At 41.4% G+C, this 21,450-nt stretch overlaps 1 protein-coding gene across 1 annotated transcript in view; it reads left to right on the top strand.

Annotated features, from left to right (window-relative positions):
• Window positions 1-21,450, top strand: part of LOC128685101 (uncharacterized) — a 74,222-nt gene that overhangs the window by 3,954 nt on the left and 48,818 nt on the right. The window contains exons 2-10 of the mRNA XM_070104658.1: window positions 12,524-12,737; window positions 13,694-13,828; window positions 14,263-14,420; window positions 14,798-14,931; window positions 15,193-15,363; window positions 16,872-17,060; window positions 17,463-17,585; window positions 17,847-17,946; window positions 18,498-18,700. Of these exons, the coding sequence (XP_069960759.1) occupies window positions 12,524-12,737; window positions 13,694-13,828; window positions 14,263-14,420; window positions 14,798-14,931; window positions 15,193-15,363; window positions 16,872-17,060; window positions 17,463-17,585; window positions 17,847-17,946; window positions 18,498-18,700 (1,427 nt within the window). The remainder of the gene's footprint in view (window positions 1-12,523; window positions 12,738-13,693; window positions 13,829-14,262; window positions 14,421-14,797; window positions 14,932-15,192; window positions 15,364-16,871; window positions 17,061-17,462; window positions 17,586-17,846; window positions 17,947-18,497; window positions 18,701-21,450) is intronic.

The following is a 21,450-nucleotide window of genomic DNA, read 5'->3' as shown; positions in this document are numbered from 1 at the left end:
AACTTGTTCTCTTGAGTGCCCGTCTGGTTAATTGTATATTTACATCACGTAAGACACGCAGCGATGGCGATAGCGTGTAGCAGTTATCGGTTGTTGAACCGATATTGTATACAAAAAATGCTACCAGACGCTGATTGATTCATTTTCGTGATGTCTGAAGAATTGTATGAAGGCTAGGCGTTCCCCTTGCTGACTTATGCAGAATTGACGGCGAAATTAGCAGCAGCGACAGCAGTAACAACGGCAGCACTAGCAGTAACAGTAGGATTATTATTATTATAATCAAGGGGAAGCGCTAAACCCGGAGGATTATACAGCGCCTGGGGAAGGGGGGGTGTGGAAGGTATTCAGGCTTAATTCGGGGAACTGGAGCACAGATCCAATTTCCTAAATCAAGAGCCCCTCACCAACATCAAGGAACCTTCCTTGAGGGGAGTAACAGTAGGAACGGCAGAAGGAAAAGCGACGATAGCAACTGCAAAATATGCGCTTTGAGTGTTTGCGCGTGTATTTATGAATGGATCCTGCCTCCACAACATCGCTTCCCAAACTATTCCACTTCCTGACTACTCTGTAACTGAAGAAATACTTCCTAACATCTCCGTGATTCACCTGTGTCTTCAACTTCCAACTGTGGGCCCTTGTTGTGTCCCATCTCTGGAACATTCTGTCTCTGTCCACCTTGTCAATTCCTCTCAGTATTTTGTGTGCGTGTGTGTGCGCGTGTGTACTCACCTAGTTCTCACCTAGTTGAGGTTGCAGGGGTCGAGTCCAAGCTCCTGGCCCCGCCTCTTCACTGGTCGCCACTAGGTCACTCCCTGAACCATGAGCTTTATCGTACCTCTGCTTAAAGCTATGTATGGATCCTGCCTCCACTACATCTCTTCCCAAACTATTCCACTTCCTGACTACTCTGTGGCTGAAGAAATACTTCCTAGCATCCCTGTGATTCATCTGTGTCTTCAGCTTCCAACTGTGTCCCCTTGTTGCTGTGTCCAGTCTCTGGAACATCCTGTCTTTGTCCACCTTGTCAATTCCTCTCAGTATTTTGTAAGTCGTTATCATGTCCCCCCTATCTCTCCTCTCCTCCAGTGTCGTCAGGTTGATTTCCTTTAACCTCTCCTCGTAGGACTTACCTCTTAGCTCTGGGACTAGTCTTGTGGCAAACCTTTGCACTTTCTCTAGTTTCTTTACATGCTTGGTTAGGTGTGGGTTCCAAACTGGTGCCGCATACTCCAATATGGGCCTAACGTACACGGTGTACAGGGTCCTGAACGACTCCCAGGCGCCCATATGCTGCAGCAGTTATTTGGTTGATGTGCGCTTCAGGAGATGTGCCTGGTGTTATACTCACCCCAAGATCTTTTTCCTTGAGTGAGGTTTGTAGTCTCTGGCCCTCTAGACTGTACTCCGTCTGTGGTCTTCTTTGCCCTTCCCCAATCTTCATGACTTTGCACTTGGTGGGATTGAACTCCAGGAGCCAATTGCTGGACCAGGTCTGCAGCCTGTCCAGATCCCTTTGTAGTTCTGCCTGGTCTTCGATCGAATGAATTCTTCTCATCAGCTTCACGTCATCTGCAAACAGTGACACCTCAGAGTTTATTCCTTCTGGCATGTCGTTCACAAATACCAGAAACAGCACTGGTCCTAGGACTGACCCCTGTGGGACCCCGCTGGTCACAGGTGCCCACTCTGACACCTCGCCACGTACCATTACTCGCTGCTGTCTTCCTGACAAATATTCCCTGATCCATCGTAGTGCCTTCCCTGTTATCCCTGCTTAGTCCTCCAGTTTTTGCACTAATCTCTTGTGTGGTACTGTGTCAAACGCCTTCTTGCAGTCCAAGAAAATGCAATCCACCCACCCCTCTCTCTCTTGTCTTACTGCTGTTTCCTTGTCATAGAACTCCAGTAGGTTTGTGACACAGGATTTCCCATCCCTGAAACCATGTTGGGTGCTGTTGAGATCATTCCTTTCTAGGTGTTCCACCACTCTTCTCCTGACAATCTTCTCCATGACTTTGCATACTATACATGTCAGTGACACTGGTCTGTAGTTTAGTGCTTCATGTCTGTCTCCTTTTTTAAAGATTGGGACTATATTTGCTGTCTTCCATGCCTCAGGCAATCTCCCTGTTTCGATAGATGTATTGAATATTGTTGTTAAGGGTACACATAGCACCTCTGCTCCCTCTCTCAGGACCCATGGAGAGATGTTATCTGGCCCCATTGCCTTTGAGGTATCTAGCTCACTCAGAAGCCTCTTCACTTCTTCCTCGGTTGTGTGTACCGTGTCCAGCACCTGGTGATGTGCCACACCTCTCCATCCCTCTGGAGCCCCTTCTGTCTCCTCTGTGAACACTTCTTTGAATCTCTTGTTGAGTTCCTCACATACTTCACGGTCATTTCTTGCTGTCTCTCCTCCTTCCTTCCTTAGCCTGATTACCTGGTCCTTGACTGTTGTTTTCCTCCTGATGTGGCTGTATAACTCATTCACAGGACAGATACGACGTAGACAACCGGCAGCGGCAACAGGAACCTTGTCCTCTAATTTTACTTCTACCTGAGGTTCCCAGCAGCCCAGTGATGACCTAATCAAGACCCACATAACACTAACATGTGTGGATACCCAGAATGATATAAATCAACTGCAGAAATCACCCAAAAGTTCACAAATTACCAACTAATAGGACTCGTACTACCACCTCCTACCCCGCTGCCACTGAAGCGATACTTCACAACATTCACCCATCGCCTATTATTCACCCGAAGCCACAGCCAATGGACAAGGGTCAGAGCAATAAAAGAAGATCCAGTAACCAGCTAAGGACTCCTAACATCAAAGGTGAGAGCAGTAATAACACGAGGAAAACTTGTGGTACTGCCAGCCAGGACACAACCCTCATCACCCACCGGCACCACCACAACACACGACAGACAACAACAAACATGGCTGCCGTCACAGTCCAAGATAACTCCTTCCCAGTATTTGATGTCAAGAAGATCACCGACCCAGAAATAGCTAAACTCCTTACGATTCAGAACCAAACGATCACCAAACTAACTCAAGAAATGCAGGAACTAAAAGCTAGCAATGCAGATTACCTCAACAAGATCACTGCTCTAGAACATAAACTAGACACACTGGAACAACAAAGCAACACCCACACCCAGTCCCTAGACACCATCAACACTCTAAAAGACCAAGTCACCCTACTTACTACCAACATTACAGAGGAAAGATCAAGAGTGGACCAACAACTTGCCAATGTCATAACCAACTTCCAAGACCATAATGACCAACAGCAGCTATCTGACGCTGTTGTAGTTAACAGCAAACATCTCCCACCCACAGTCACCCAAGAGACCTGCATGGAGACCACCCTGCGGCTTATCAAGGACCACCTTCGCCTTAACATACGTAGTGACGACCTACAGGATTGCAAACTGATGGGCTACCAAGCAGGTAAAAAAACAGTGCTGTTAAAATTCCAAACTAGCCTACAAAGAAACAACCTACTAAAAACATCTATTTCTATGAAAACTGATGTTTACGTCAATGAGTGCCTTACCAAAATAAGACAAAACCTTCTTTATCGGCTAAGAAAATTACGCTATGCCCAAAAAATCCACCAGTGCTTTGTGAGGGATGGAAAAATCGCAGTTAGGAAACAGCCCGCTGGGAAGAGATACTTCATCTCTACAGAACATGACCTTAAAACATTCCTAAGTGAGGCTGGACTAACAGAGATTAAAGTGCAGGTAATACCCACAGTCCACAGTTAGTGTTATATTGTCATAAATTTGTGCCCCCCTAAAATTCTAATACCCCAACTACTTTTGATTGTCATTGTTGTATTCAACGACCATTCTACCTCATAGTCTTAATTTGTTTAATATCTACAGAATCTATCTCCTTTTTTTACAACTTAACGCATCACTGTTCCATCTTATTTTATTATAAACTAGCCATAACTTGTCCTCAATAATTCTACCTCACTTTAAGAAATACTGAATTGCCCAATTTTATTCTAAAATCCCTATTATTGCCCAATTTTGCTTTAAACTATATTGATCAAACTTACTGTAAAATTCTTTTATTGACCATTTTATTCTATACTTTTTTAAACTAGTATTTTCAACTACAACTTTTATATTATCCTGTCTACCATCTTACTAGCATATTATAACCAAGTCATTGCCATTTTTATTTTTATTTTTTTTATTATTATTCTTTTGCTACCTTAACTTGTGTATTTTATCCTGTCAATTTAAATCTAGTTATACTCTAATTCTTGTAAACAACTTAAATAAGACCTTAGTGCAATTACAATTGAGAGTCTTGTGCCTTTTTTATATTGTTAGATTAAACTCAGTTGTACTATAGTCAATACCAAATTCGTTATATTAGACCATACTGCAATTACTAATGAGAGACTGGTGCTATTTTTAATTTGTATTTTTATATTATTAGATTAAATCTAGTTGTACTATAGCTCATTCTAGCTCAAAACATAGACTCCACAAAAGTCATTATATTAGACCTTAGTGCAATTACAAGTGAGAGTCTTGTTCTATTTTAAATTTGTATTTTTATATTACTAGTTTATACCTAGTTGTACTTTAGTTCATTCCAGCACAACACATAGACAACATCAACTTCATTATGTGTAGTAGTGACTATACTCTATATGACCAAAATACTCTAGCTATATACTTATCCAAACTTCCCACCACTACAGATATCAGTACTAGAACTCAACACACAACTCAGGATATAAATAACCATAATTTAAACCTAGAAGATGATTGATCACGTTGACCCTGATCTAAACCTCCATAATCTGACACCCTATCAAAACCTATTGGAAAGTAACTGCCTTTATTACACAGCATCACAAGCCAGCACTATCCTAAACAATGCTAAAAGTCTATCAGTACTTAACTACAACATCAGGTCCTTAAGCAAACACTATGATGACCTCCTGGCACTCCTTGAATCACTAAAGACACCCTTCTCCTGCATTATTCTTACTGAGACCTGGCTTAAGCAGGACACAATAGATATCTACCCTCTACCAGGATACACAGCAATTCACAACTGCAGACCAAACCAAGTTGGGGGTGGTATTGCAATCTATTACTCTAACCAATTATCTTGTATTAGCACCACTTGCTTTAGTGATGAATATGGGGAATACATTTTTGCTAATTTTACTGTAAAAAACCTTAAGACACCTATAACAATCGGTGCCATTTACCGGATACCTCACACAAACATCCCAAATTTCAGTGAGAAATTAAAGTCACTAATAACAGACAAATGAATAAGCACCACCTTCTCTTAGCTGGAGACTTCAACATCAACCTTGGCTTACTAGATGATCAGCCTGTAACTGATTTCATCAACAATATGAACAACACACTTCTCATACCAACAATAACTAAACCAACCAGGCTCAGTGAGACAAGCGCAACCATAATAGACCACATATGGACCAATATACTAGCCCCCCTTAAATCAGGGATAATCACAGATAGCACTACACACCACTACCCTACCTTCCTCCTGACAAACATTAGTAAACCACCACTTGAATACAACAAAGTCTCGTTTGGACTCCATGACGAGGCCTCAATAAGGAAGTTCACAGCTGACCTAGAGATTGTTGACTGGCCTACAGAATTCTCCAAGGCCAATGGTATTGATGACTGGACAGACATTTTTCTTAACAAATTACTTAGACTATACAACAAACATTGTCCTATAAAAACGAAACAGATCACAAACAAACGGCTTGGTTGCCCATGGCTAACCAGCACCATTCTGAAATCCATTGACAAGAAACACCAATATGAAAAGCAATATAGACAGGGCTTAATACACAAAGATATTCTTAAACACTATTCATCAGTTCTCACCAAAGTAATAAAGAAAGCCAAACAACTATACTACTCCAGTAGATTCACAGACACTAGAGGGGATATAAAAAAGACCTGGAAAACACTCTCTCAGATTCTAGGGACCCACAAACTGAAAAAAACAAGAATATTGTCCTAACTAAACCTAATGAAACACCACTACATCCCACTGACACAGCTAACAAGATAAACGACTTCTTCTCAACCATAGGATCTAATCTCGCCAATAAAATCCCACATACCAATGCCCATGCCGGGGACTACCTAGATGGGAATTTCCCAAATTCCTTCTATCTTGCACCAACTGAACCCTCGGAAGTCACCGAGATTATAAAGTCACTTAAAAACAACTCAGGGAATCTGTCTAATGTCCCACCATTACTGTACAAGCGAGCGGCCCATATCCTTTCACATGCTATTTCATTACTTTTTAACAAGTCACTAGAAACTAGCACCTTCCCGAAACTACTCAAGATGGCAAGGGTTACACCAATACATAAAGGTGGTGACCCTACAGACTTAAACAACTATAGGCCAATATCAAACTTACCATTGCTATCCAAAATCTTTGAGAAACTCGTGCACAGGAGACTATATTCATTTATAACAGCACAAAACATACTCAACCCCTGCCAATTTGGATTCAGGAAAAATAAAAGCACTAATGATGCAATCATAAAAATGCTAGATCTGCTTTACACAGCATTGGAAAATAAGGAATATCCACTAGGAATTTTTATTGACCTAAGAAAAGCTTTTGACACAGTAGACCACGACATCCTACTCCACAAACTTGACCATTACGGTATAAGAGGCCATGCGCTTGCTTATTTCAAATCTTACCTTACTAATAGGTATCAGTATGTCACCATTAAAGACACAGCATCAACAACACGGCCACTTGATACTGGAGTTCCGCAGGGAAGTGTCCTTGGTCCCCTGCTCTTCCTCATATACATCAATGATCTTCCAAACGTATCCCAACACCTGAAACCCATTCTCTTTGCTGACGACACGACTTATGTCATCTCTCACCCTAATCTTGCCACCCTCAACACCATTGTTAACGAGGAGCTGATCAAAATATCGACTTGGATGACAGCCAATAAACTTACCCTTAACACTGACAAAACCTACTATATTATGTTTGGTAGCAGAGCAGGAGATGCACAAATTAACATTAAGATCGACAACACTCTAGTTACCAGACATAATGAGGGCAAATTCCTAGGCCTATACCTTGACAACAACCTGAATTTCAGCACCCATATCCAACACATAACCAAAAAAGTATCCAAAACGGTTGGGATCCTCTCCAAGATACGATACTACGTGCCGCAAAATGACCTTCTCACACTATACCACTCATTTATCCATACCTTACCTATGCTATTTGTGCTTGGGGATCAACTGCAGCAACACACCTAAAGCCAATAATAACCCAACAAAAAGCTGCAGTAAGAATAATCACTAAATCCCATCCCTGGCAACACCCCCCCCCACTCTTCATAGATCTAAACTTACTCCCTGTTCAGTACATCCACACTTACTACTGTGCAATCTACATCTACAGGACCTTAAACTCCAATATCAACCTTGACCTAAAATGCTTTCTTGATAGTTGTGACAGAACCCACAGGCATAACACCAGACACAAACATCTCTACGACATTCCCCGTGTCCGACTAAACCTTTACAAAAATTCAATGTATGTCAAAGGCCCTAAAATCTGGAACACCCTACCTCAGAACTCTAGAACTGCAGACACATTCATCACCTTCAAAACTACCATTAGAAAACATCTTATCTCCCTGATACACCCCATCAACTAACTACACGAATACCACCTGGTGGTTCACACTTACTCACCCATTTGACCATAAACAGAAATATTAATCTCAATCTTAAAATAATGAATCCTATGATACTCCAATACTGAAACTATGTACTGTGCCAAAACAAAAGCATTCACATTGCTAAACTCACAAACTATTATTTAGTCACTTAGCCATAATACCAACTTACCTCATAATTTGTAATATTTTAAAATAAAGAATTAAACTAAGTCTGCCCGAAATGCCTAGCCATGCTAGGCGTTCTAGTGGTACACTCTCTAATCATTATTTAACTACATGTAAACCACACAACAACCAAATTCTGTAAATTCAACATTGTAATCTTTATAGAGAATAAACTTTGAATTTGATTTGGCTTTCGCTGCTATGTCGTTTTCATATTGTCGTTGGGCCTCCCTTCTTATCTGTGCATGTCTGTGCATGTGTGTGTGTGTGTGTGTGTGTGTGTGTGTGTGTGTGTACTCACCTAGTTGAGGTTGCAGGGGTCGAGTCCAAGCTCCTGCCCCCCGCCTCTTCACTGGTCGCTACTAGGTCACTCTCCCTGAACCATGAGCTTTATCATACCTCTGCTTAAAGCTATGTATGGATCCTGCCTCCATTACATCGCTTCCCAAACTATTCCACTTCCAGACTACTCTGTGGCTGAAGAAATACTTCCTAACATCCCTGTGATTCACCTGTGTCTTCAACTTACAACTGTGTCCCCTTGTTGCTGTGTCCAATCTCTGGGACATCCTGTCTTTGTCCACCTTGTCAATTCCTCTCAGTATTTTGTATGTCGTTATCATGTCCCCCCTATCTCTCCTGTCCTCCAGTGTCGTCAGGTTGATTTCCCTTAACCTCTCCTTATAGGACATACCTCTTAACTCTGGAACTAGTCTTGTGGCAAACCTTTGCACTTTCTCTAGTTTCTTTACGTGCTTGGCTAGGTGTGGGTTCCAAACTGGTGCCGCATACTCCAATATGGACCTAACGTACACTGTGTACAGGGTTCTGAACAATTCCTTTTTAATATGTTGGAATGCTGTTCTGAGGTTTGCTAGGCGCCCATATGCTGCATATGTGTATGTGCTCGTGTGTGTATGTACACTCGTGTGTGTGTGTGTGTGTGTGTGTGTGTGTGTGTGTGTGTGTGTATACTTGTGTGCCTATGTGTGAGTGTGCTTGTACTCACCTAATTGTACTCATCTAATTGTGGTTGCAGGGGTCGAGACTCGGCTCCTGGCCCCGCCTCTTCACCGAGTGCTACTAGGTCCTCTCTCTCCCTGCTCCATGAGCTTTATCATACCTCATCTTAAAGCTATGTATGGTTCCTGCCTCCAGTACCTCACTTGCTAGGCTATTCCACTTCCTGACTACTCTGTGACTGAAGAAATACATCCTAACATCCCTTTGACTCATCTGGGTCTTCAACTTCCAATTGCGACCCCTTGTTTCTGTGTCCCCTCTTTGGAACATCGTGTGTGTGTGTGTGTGTGTGCGTGTGTGTGCGTGTGTGTGTGTGTGTGTGTGTGTGTGTGTGTGTGTGTGTGTGTGTGTGTGTGTGTGTGTGTGTGTGTGTGTGTGTGTGTGTGTGTGTGTGTGTGTGTGTGTGTGTGTGTGTTTGTGCGTGTGTGTGTGCGCGCGCGCTCGTGTGTGTGTGACCCAATTAATATTTGCACTAATAACTTATTACAGTTGTGACCGGGTGTGGACGTGCGAATTGCTCATTACTTTATAATTTGTTCATGATTGTGACCATGTATAGACGTGTAGATGATTCATTACCTTTGTAACTTGTTCATGATTGTGACCAGATCTACCTGGAGTTCATTACCTTTGTACCTTGTTCAGCTATCAAAACTTAGGTGCCCAGTCCCTGGACCCATTATGTACCTCTGTAATCCTTTGACTACCGTCCACAGGATGGGTATGGGGTGCATAAATAAAGATATTAAACTAACTAATAAGTAAAATCGCTGGTAATAGCTGCATTAGTAGCAGCAGCAGTGGCTATCGTAGAAGCTGGAGCAACAGTAGCAGCGGAATCAAAAGTAAAAGCCGGAGCAGCAGTAGCAGTAGTAACAGCGGAAGCAACAGTAATAGAAGCGGCGGTAGCAGTAGCTGCGTTAACGGTAGCAACAGTATGAACGATAGCAGCCGAAGCGACAGGAGCAACTACAACAACAAAAAAGTTAAGATAAAATTTGTTGGAATTTTTAACCTGGAAGGGGGTAAGATAAGTTTAGTCACCCAGGATAGCCCAAGAAAGTCAGTGCGTCTTCGAGGATTGTCTTATTTCCACTGGGGTCCTTCAGTCTTGTCCCCCAGGGTGCGACCCACACCAGTCGACTAACACCCAGGTAACTACGTACTGCTAGGTGAACAAGGACAGCTGGTGTAAGGAAACATGCCCAACGTTTCCACCCGTGCCGGAGATTGAACCACGGACTCGTGGAACTCCGTGTTCATCAAGAACTACAAGAAGACCCTGTCACGTGCCTTCAGCATTCTATGGAGAGGGAACGTGGGCACAGGGGTCATTCCACACTCACTAAAAACAACAGACATAGCCCCCGCTCCACAAAGGTGGTAGTAAAAAAATTGCAAAGAACTACAGACCGATAGCACTAACATCCCATATTTTGAAAGGGTTCTAAGAAGCAAGATCGTCAACCGTCTATATACCTATCAGTTACACAACCCGGGTTTAGGGCAGGTCGTTTCTGCCTGTCCCAGCTACTGGACCACTATGACAAGGCCCTGGATGCTGTAGTGTAGAGGATAAACAAAATGCAAATATAGTATACACAGACTTTGCAAAAGCTTTCGACAAGTGTGACCATGGTGTAATATCGCACAAAATGCATGATAAAGGATTTTTATTATTATTATTATTATAATCAAGGGGGAAGCGCTAAACCCGGAGGATTATACAGCTCCTGGGGGGGATGTGGAGGGCATTCAGGCTTAATTCGGGGAACTGGAGCACAGATCCAATTCCCTAGATCAAGAGCCCCTCACCAACATCAAGGAACCTTCCTTGAGGGGCATGATAAAGGAATAACAGGAAAAGTTGGTAGATGAATCTATAACTTCCTGACAAATAGAACACAAAGATTTAGATTTTGCCACCGAAGTGGCTAGTTTATTGTGCACCCCATATCCATCCTGTGGACGGTAGCGCGAGAGCATATGGATACACAAAAGGCCTAGGAACTAGGCCCCAAAGGGTTAACAGGAATACATATGGATTTATATCTACATATCTATAGTTCACTTATCTGTTACAAGCAAATTTAGGAAATTTGCTTAGTATATCTGGTATCTTATTTTCATTAATAAGATATCTTGACATGTCACATAGGTTATTATACTGTCTGTCTCTGTATTCCTCAATAAGTGGACAATTAAGCACATAGTGTTCAAGAGAGTGACCATATGCCTGATCACATAATTTACATTTAGTTTGATCATCATCTGTGTGTCTCCCAAACTGCCAGAAGTACTTGTAACCAAGCCTAAGCCTGGCCACTACAACATCAGTCAGTCTGTTCACATTGCTATATATAATAGAACACAAAGAGTAAAGTTTTTAGGCAGCTACGGTGAAAAGCTCTGTTCCACAAGGCACAGTACTCGCTCCCATTCTATTCTTCATCCTCGTATCTGACATAGACAGAGATGTAAGCCACAGCTCCGTGTCTTCCTTTGAGGATGACACCCGAATTGCCGTGACAGTGTCCTCCAACGAAGACACCGCAAGACTCCAAGCAGACATCACCCAATGAAGAGAAATTTCCATTGCTCATGAAATTGCTGACCTGGAGCGTGTACAAAGAACTTTCACGACACACATAAGTACGATAAGGCACCTAAATTGTTGGGAATGGTTAGTCTCTTGATTTGTATTCCCTGGAACGCAGGCGGGAGAGATACATGATAATATTCACTTCGAAAATCCTAGAGAGATTACTACCAAACTTGCACATGAAAATCACTTCCTATGAAGGCAAAAGACTCGACAGGAGATGCAACATTCCCCCAATGAAAAGCAGGGGTGCCACGGGTATACTGAGAGACAACACAATGAGTGTCCGGGGCCCAAAACTGTTCAACTGACTCTCAGCATACATAAGGGGGATTACCAATAGACCCCTGGCTGTCTTCAAGAAGGCACTGGACAGGCACCTCAAGTCAGTACCTGACCAGCCGGGCTGTGGTTCGTACGTCAGTTTGCGTGCGGACAGCAGTAACAGCCTGGTTGATCAGACCCTGATCCTCCACGAGGCCTGGTCTCAGACCGAATCGCGGGGGCGTTGACCCCCCGAAACCCTTTTCAGGTATACACTGCGAGGCGAGTGTTGCTAACCGAACCACTAGACACCCAATCAAGCTACGAGGCAAAAGTTAACTCGGACCAGTTTTGTTTAGGCAGATTTAATGAAAACTGAAACTATTACTGTTAGCTTGTATAATAGACGTAGAAACATCTAGACTAACTAGTCTTTCTCAGTCTATGTAGACCTCAAGATGGTGTGCTGCCTGCCTTTCCCGTGTACCTATTTGTGCCGCCTTTCAAATTATTCCTGACTTTTTCATAGTAATGTTCTGAAATTTTGTAATGGACGAATGTTACAATTCATTGGATTACCAATGCAGTATTCTGGTTAGGGAAACTTTATGACCTTCTGCAGCACAGTAACTAAGCCTGAATTTACCTATTCATGCTATTAATACAAGCTACATATTTGTTGTGTGGCCAGCGCGGTTCATGACATTCAGGAATGAGAGGGATAAGGAAGCCTCGTATGTGAGACAGAAGATGAAGTGCTACTGGCAGACGTATAGTCCTTCCATGGAGTCGATGATGCTGTCCCACGACGCACTCTACCTGAACCAGAACGAGCAGAACGAGATCCTCTCGTACCTCCCCAACTACCACGGCAAGAAGGTGCTTGAGCTGGGAGCTGGGATAGGGTGGGTTAAATGTTTTTTAAAGGTTTCCCATGTTTTTTGTGACTTTTAGTTTCTTTTTTCTTCTTTTATATGTTTTTAGGATGTGTTGAATAACAAGTCATACTGTTACTAGAATATTTGTTATGCTTTGTTAGCTGAAGGTAGGCTTTGGTTGTGGCGAGTTGTGTGAACGAGATGTTCCACAAGCTGTTAATTACACTACAGTAGAGAGTTTTCAGTTTGGGTAATTGAACAAGGTTAATTTTGTATCCGAGAGGTAAATTAATTTGTCAGAGGGTTTGGAGTCTGCTGTCATACTTTCAACATAATTGTGCAAAACAGAACACGTTTTTATTTAGCCAGATCCTTGTCTACTCATCCTCTGATTAAAAAATGTCACCATGTTCCAGCAAAGAATGGTTTCCTTCACTACTGAACCTTTTCAACCCACTTACAGTAGAACAATATTGTTTACCTTCACTCATCCCTACTGTCTTGAAAAAGCTTGATGAGTAAGACACATCTGTAACATTTAGGTATCATTATTAACGAAAAAAATTCGTCTGCACAGCAGACCCCTTCAGGCGAATTTAGACGATTATAACACCGGAGACAGTGTAAGTGGAGATGTAATATTAAGGTGATCAATTCTTCAATATTTATAAATTAAAAAATCCTGTTGTACAGGCGAAACATTATCATTAATAAAGTTTTTCAAACTGCATTTATTCTTGGTGTACAGGTAAAGTGTGGTCTTAATGACCCACTTCCAGTCTGTAGGCTTGAAACCCTTCAAGGGAGGTTCCTTGACGCTGGTGAGGGGTTCTTGATCTAGGGAATTGGATCAGTGCTCCGGTTTCGTGAATACCTTCCCTTCCTCACCCCTAAGGCGCTGTATAATCCCTACGGGGTTTAGTGCTTCCCCATGATTTTAATAATAAGGTAGGCTTGAAACCTTACACAGTGTCTATTCACAGGAGGTTCACTTCCAAGCTGGCATCAGTGGCAAGTCACGTGACTGCGGTGGACTTTATGCAAGATTATATCACCGAGAACCAGAAGGAGAACCAACACCTTGGCAACGTTACCTTCAAGTGTGCTGATGTCACAAAGTGTGTATACGCTCACGTATAGGTATTGTATAAGCAGAAATAGGCACACACATATGCATTTGTGTGACAGGTTCATGCAGAAACATTCACGTGTATTCTTAATATTTAGATATAAAATAAAGGTTAGATATAAAATAATTATAGTGCTATAAAAGTCTTTAAATAACCTTTATACTTGCAATGTACTATTATAAAATAACATTTTTCTAATTTATAATTAAAAATCCAAAACAAGTAAAAATAGACTACAAAAATGCATAAAGACAAGTAATCATATTCATTATTTTTATTGGTACATATATTAAAAAACAATGCTAGGCCCGTATGGGTCATTCAGCACTGCTTAGATCTATTTGGTTCCTTCTAAAGTACACGATAGCTTGGTTGTAAAAAATTATTCTACACCTCCTCATCACCGTCTGCGTCTCCGACAGACTGGACTTTCCTGCTGCGTCGTTTGATCTGGTTTTCAGCAATTGGCTTTTCATGTATCTGAGTGACACTGAGAATGTCCAAGTCTTCAGGAAAATCCTCGCTTGGCTCAGCCCTGGCGGATACTTCTTCCTCAGGGAGTCCTGCTACCACCAGTCAGGTTAGATATATAGTCACACATGTATATATGTACCTACATATAGACTATACACAAATAACTCGCACATATTTACGGGGTAATTTGTGTATTGTTCCAGTCATGGGATTGTACCATTTTATTTTTTTATCATAGACTGATTTATTTACGTGCATATTAAGCAGTCATTGTTTCCTGGAAAGAACTAGCAATAATGGACACAAAGTAGACAAAATCAGATTTACAAAGGTTTGATAGCTAAGCTACAGATTTGTGGAACAAATTACGACGCGGGATTATAGAAGCAAATAATTTGAATAACTTAAAGGGCGGAATGGACGAATGGGAATGATTGCTTGTGAGTTGGACTAGCGTTCATATTTCAAGCTTTTCATTAACAGGTAACGTGAAGCGCAACGAGAACCCGACGCTGTACCGCACTCCACTGGAGTACTTCGAGTTACTGAAAGATGTGTCCAGCGACAACTTGGGCTACAAAATCATCAGGAGCAAGAACATTCTGGCTTATATTAAAGTACGTAGGTGGAAATGTGTATCAGATCCTCCGTTGATCTGTAGCTTTATAGGTTGGTACATGGGAGTGTAGTACTGAGGTGATTAGTCTTAATCACCAATACTGTGTGTATTAATTGTTACCAAAGTATTATTATTATCATCAAAACTAAGCGCTAAACCCACGTTGCCAAAATAACCTTAGTGAAATTAACTGATGAAGCCATTTTTTTTGTGTGTGTGAAGAGGGGAATTAATTGATAGTTTTGTGTATATTTTGCAGTATCACGCCAATCCCAACCAGCTGTGTTTCCTGACCAAGCGTGTAGAAAACAACGAGTTGGACAACCGGACTCAATATCTCGAGTCCCAATACACTATAGAACATATCAGGTCCATGGAACGGGTATACGGACACAACTACTGCTCTACCGGAGGCGAATATGCCACCAGAGTACGTAATGTCCTTAGCATATAAATTCACAAATAAGTTGCAGTTTGGGGAGGAAACTTCAAATGTTTCAGTATGTCCTGGACCATTTTTAATGTTTCTGGACAGAGTGAAACTTCGTTCAACGTTTTGTCTCCAATGTGTGGGTTGTCTGAATTATTTCAAAGTACTTCTGTACCATATAAATTTAGCACTTAATTTACACTGCTTTATTTTATCAGCATGTGGATCTGGGAATTATGTTCAATAACTGTAAAAGTACATAGCATTTCTGCTTAACATAGCTTAGTATTTAAAGGTTTAAAATTTGTTGACTGGCGAGATCATTCAAGTCACAACCTACCTAGTTTCTAACCTTCAAATACACTTTAAAGCCTAACTTAGATAAAGAGAAGATATGCACCCCTCTGACGTCTGCTATATGGATATAAAAATATATTTTTATAAGACTACAGTGCTTTGAATGACGGTATGTTTAGAAAAACATGAAGAGGAGTAACAGTGATTCCTATTTACTCGTATGCAAGCCTGTCAGTTTGAGGACGAATATGGAATATGTACTAGGTCCTGTTTCCTCCTACTCATTATCACATATTTAATGCGTACTACTTCCTTAACTTTCCCTCTCAAGTTCTGTTTTTTTTTTTTTTTTTTTTTTGGGGGGGTCTCAAAAAGTTGTAGCACTAGGTTCTCTCATCTTACCTTTCTATTTCACTCTTTTGGCATCAGAGGATTGTTAGACCCTGTGGCCTGGCTGCCAAAGCTCTCTCTCTTCACACGCTGAGAACCCGGGTTCGATTCCCGGCAGGGTGGAAACATTTCGACGCGTTTCCTTACACCTGTTGTCCTCTTCACCTAGCAAGTAGGTACCTGGGTGTTAGTCGACTGGTGTGGGTCGCATCCTGGGGGACAAGATTGAGGACCACAATGGAAATAAGACAGAAAGTCCCTCCATGACGCACTGACTTTCTTGAGTTATCGTGGGTGGCTAACCTTCCGGGGTTAAAAATCCGAACGAAATCTTATCGTATCTTAAGTCTTACTAATTTTTCGTCTCGTCAGTGTTTCTTATGGTCTCAAGGAATTGTGGTGTGTGTGTGTGTAACCCAACAATTGTTATTTGCACTAATAGCTCATTACAGTTGTGACCGGGTGTGGACATGTGAATTGCTCATTACTCTATAATTTGTTCATGATTGTAGCCATGTATAAACGTAAGTAAATTTACTTACATGATTCATTACCTTTGTAACTTGTGAGTTCATTACCTTTGTACATAGTTCAGCTATCAAAACTTTGGGGCCCAGTCCCTGGACCCATTATGTACCTATGTAATCTTTTGACTACCGCCCACACCATGGGTATGGGGTGCATAATAAATATATTAAACGAAAAACTCAAGGAACTCTGGGCACTAAATCTTGTCTTAACTTTCCCTCACACTCTTACGGTCTGAAAGACTTGCAGGCTTTATTAACTGTCTATTTTTTTTTGTTTCTTACGGTCTGAAGGACTTCTGTACTCGTCTTGGGCTGCTGCCAGGGCAGAAGGTATTGGACGTGGGCTGCGGGACTGGTGGCTCAGCCATCTTTATGGCTAGACACTACGGCGTTGACGTTCATGGTGTTGACCTCTCCACTAACATGATTCACATCGCCATTGAAAGGCAAGGGAAGCTCGAGCCACAGGTGAAGAAAAAGGTAAGTGAATCTGGATAGGGAAAGTGGTCACTACTAATGCGGGAAAAATAATTGAAAATACAGTGGTTGGAACAACTGAGAACTAACCCACAAACTGGAAATAAAAATTGGATGACGTTTCTGCAATTCGTAGACTATTATTAAGTGGCGCAAGAGACTGATAATGACCCAAAATAGATAGTTATTGTGGTAGCAGGAAGTTTTAAGTACTCTCTATGACCAAACCTAACTAGACTAATGCCTAAACTTTGTTTAAGGATAATTTCTTTCTTGCATCAACATTTAAATCTCGGATGTATAAACGTAGTCATTTTGACTGAAAACAACTTAATATGTACAAAAAACATTAAACAGATTTTTCGATTCCCACTGACAGATTTAGTTTTGTATTCCTGTTGACAGATTCAGTTCGAGATTAGTGATATCCTCGACGTGGAGTATGAAAACGACTCCTATGATATAATATACAGCAGGGACTGTATTCTTCATATAGAAAATAAATTACAACTCTTCAGGAAGCTACATGTAAGTTGCTGAGAAATGGTTATTAATTTTGAAAATTTAGTTACGACTTCTCCAGGTATACGTAGTGTGTTTACCTCAGGGATTCAGGTTTTCGATCCTCTCTCCTGAGATATGTTAAATAATGTTAAATATCATTTGAGAATATAATTAATGTGACAAGATTATTGTTTTTGTATATGGCATAATATTTTCCTCTACATTAAATAATAGTTTTGAGGGAGTTAAGATGTACGACAAAACTGTGTTTTGTGTATTTACCAGAGATGGCTGCGTCCAGGAGGGACTCTCTTCTTTACGGATTTCTGCATGAATAACTCTCAGCCTTCACAGAGCTTCCTTAACTATGCCAAAACATTTAAATGTGAGTATAACTTCGTGCTTTTAACTTAAATAAATGGGCAATGCAGGTTCTCCAACTTACGAACGCCTTACGTTATACATCCACATTTAGGTTAAGTTAGGTAATATGATGACCCACCACTGGAGCATTTGGTCATCTGACTGAGGCCTTCCACTGCCTTACCGGTCCACATTTATAAACGGGAGTTTATACAAGGAAAAAAACGGTTTGCAAAGACAAAAAAAAATCAAAAGCTCTGTTCTTTCGTAAGTTTTGGAACCTTATGTAAATTAATTTTACTATTTCTGTTAGGATCAGAATTATGAATAGTAATACCTAGAGAGATTTTTAAAGTATTAAAACATTTATACAGTAATAAATGTTTATATCAGTACAGTTCCCATTTGCGTTAATTCACAGACCATCGGGCCTGATCAAGATATGTTCCAAGTGTAACTTTCAACATCCTTCTTGCGAATATTTAATAATGTGTATCTATGCTAAATAATCATATACATTCTTGCTTGACAGTTGTCAATCAATCATTAATTAAGGTGGTGTCTGTAATGCAGGTAACACCCTCCCGACAATCAAGTCACACGGTGAGGCACTCAGGAAGGTTGGCTTTCAAGACATTGAAACGCAAGACCTACACGAGGAGTATATCAAGTTTATCGAAACCGAACTGAGAGCCTTCACTGCCACCCGCGAGGCTTTCGTCCAAGATTTTTCACAGAAGCAGTTTGACGATATCTCCAAGAGCTGGAGAGATAAGGTACGTCTCTACTTGAACAAAAAGCATTTCATATAACTCGGATCAAATTATTATTATTATTAGAGTTAAACCCGTAAGTCATACAGCATAGGATAATGAATGGTCATCAGGCATGAATCGAAGAGAAGTTTACCTGGAGAGAGTTCCGGGGGTCAACGCCCCAGCGGCCCGGTCTGTGACCAGGCCTCCTGGTGGATCAGAGCCTGATCAGCCAGGCTGTTACTGCTGCCTGCACGCAAACCAACGTACGAGCCACAGCCCGGCTGGTCAGGTACCGACTTGAGGTGCTTGTCCAGTGCCAGCTTGAAGATTGTCAGGGGTCTGTTGGTAATCCCCCTTATGTGTGCTGGGAGGCAGTTGAACAGTCTCGGGCCCCTGACACTTATTGTATGGTCTCTTAACGTGCTAGTGACACCCATGCTTTTCATTGGGGGGATGGTGCATCGTCTGCCAAGTCTTTTGCTTTCGTAGTGAGTGATTTTCGTGTGCAAGTTCGGTACTAGTCCCTCTAGGATTTTCCAGGTGTATATAATCATGTATCTCTCACGCCTGCGTTCCAGGGAATACAGGTTCAGGAACCTCAAGCGTTCCCAGTAATTGAGGTGTTTTATCTCCGTTATGCGCGCCGTGAAGGTTCTCTGTACATTTTCTAGGTCAGCCATTTCACCTGCCTTGAAAGGTGCTGTTAGTGTGCAGCAATATTCCAGCCTAGATAGAACAAGTGACCTGAAGAGTGTCATCATGGGCTTGGCATCCCTAGTTTTGAAGGTTCTCATTATCCATCCTGTAGGTGGGTAGTTAAATTCCTAGAATCAAAAGTCTTCATCTGGAGCAAGACATCCCTTTGAAGGCCTCGAGCTAACCCATATGAACTCTAGGCTGATTCATTCAAAGTAACCACGGTTTCCTTTTCAAGAGCAAGCCAATAAAATGTGTGATTTATCTTTCGTTGTGGTATGTTCAGATAAGTCTCTTGAGATTTTATCACTGAATCACTGACTCGTTTGCTGTTTATAGTACCCTCACCTCATTTATTTTTTTGAAATTTATCATTCGATATGTAACACATCGTGCAGTTACTTTTGTATGACGCAGCATTTGAACACTTCCAAGTCTGAAGTTTTCTTGCACAGTGACCCTTGCAGGGCTAGACTTTCTCACATTTGCATTACAATTTTTGCTAGGATGCGACCCACAAAAAGTCGAATAACCCACCGGTAGCTAACTTTTTTTGTGGAAGTGATAAGAGCAGGAGTACAGAGACACGTGGCAGTGTTTCGCCGGGCTCAAAATTTGAGCTCTAGACTTCTTGAGGATAGATAGACTATTATTCATTTCATGGGGAGCGCCAAACCGGTAGGGGATAATAGATAGGAGGTATAAGGGACGTCTGAGGAAGGAAGGCGGGTGTGAATGAGATTGTGATAGGTAGAGGCTTGCGCATCCAGCATCTACTTGTTAGCGTGTTTAGTCAGAGTGAAGGAAACTTATTTTTTGGCACTTGAATGTGCTGTAGGAGTGTGAAGAAGGTAATATCCATGAAGGAATTCAGGGAACCCAATTATCCAGATTTGAGTTTTGCAGGTGGGATATACTGTCTTTATCCATCTTTAGAAAAATAGGTAAGGATGCTGTTGGTGGGTTATTGGGGAGTGACGATAACTAGAAAGATAACTAGCAAGTGAGTAATGGTGAATTATTTTTTGGTCATCCTATCCGTGGGAAATGACCAGGGCCGGATTAAGGCATGGGCTTTAGGGGCTGCAGCCTAGAGGCTTCTGCCAGCTGGAGAGCCCTCAGAGATTGAGTGATAAGTGTGAGAAATTACCTGCATGAGGTGTACAGGGTATTACCTGAACTGTTACATGTAAGTAATTTGAGTGATGTAAGTGGGGCTTAGTCACAGTAGGTCACTCCTTCGATGCCCACTCCACCACTCTCACAAAAAAGCTTGATCTGACATTAAATTAATAATTACAATATTAAACATTAATACCAATAATGGTATATTATTAAATAGTGTGGACTGCATATGATTTCAGGACCTGATTGTTAGAAATGGTTAACGGGACTATTTTTTACAGAGACTAAAAGGTTTTCTCCTAACCATATCATTAAAACAAATTTTATACACATTAACTTACTATTTGTCACAGGAAGACACTTATTGCTGGTGGAACACACCCTAACACTTACGTGATACAGAATCCTACTGGCCAGCGAGAAATCTAAATGAAAGGACTAATTGAATACATACTGGATGTGCTGCATGACGATGCCTCAGCATTTCCACTATCACCAACTAATTCTGGAGGCCCCGCAAATTCTCTGTTCCTAGTCTTCAACAGGGGACGTTCCAGTACTTATTAATTATAGTTTGAGGCCGATCCATTCAATTATGGCCTTGATGATGCTGGATTACTAGACGAGTTCACCACAACCAATGCTCACACATTAATTCACTATAGCATCCTCTTCCCCCTGTATTACTCTGCAGCCGCTGCTCACCCTCCTTCACACAAAATTTCTTGAAGGGTCAAGTCAGCGTCACATTTTAATGCACAATTATTATATTATTCATATGTAAACATGCTGAATTTAGGAAAATTATAAAAAAATTCCACAAAGTGTTTCCAGTTACTGTTGAAAGTTTATAATATAGTACTTTATTACATCACGTATATTACGAACTACTGACTGTTGTGATTATTTTTTTCCTTTTGCAAATATCACTAAGGGCCCCACTCCCG

The sequence above is a fragment of the Cherax quadricarinatus genome, chromosome 5, assembly GCF_038502225.1.
Source record: "Cherax quadricarinatus isolate ZL_2023a chromosome 5, ASM3850222v1, whole genome shotgun sequence".
In the NCBI taxonomy this organism is placed as follows: Eukaryota; Metazoa; Arthropoda; class Malacostraca; order Decapoda; family Parastacidae; genus Cherax; species Cherax quadricarinatus.
This window is presented reverse-complemented; position numbering and strand designations above follow the sequence as displayed.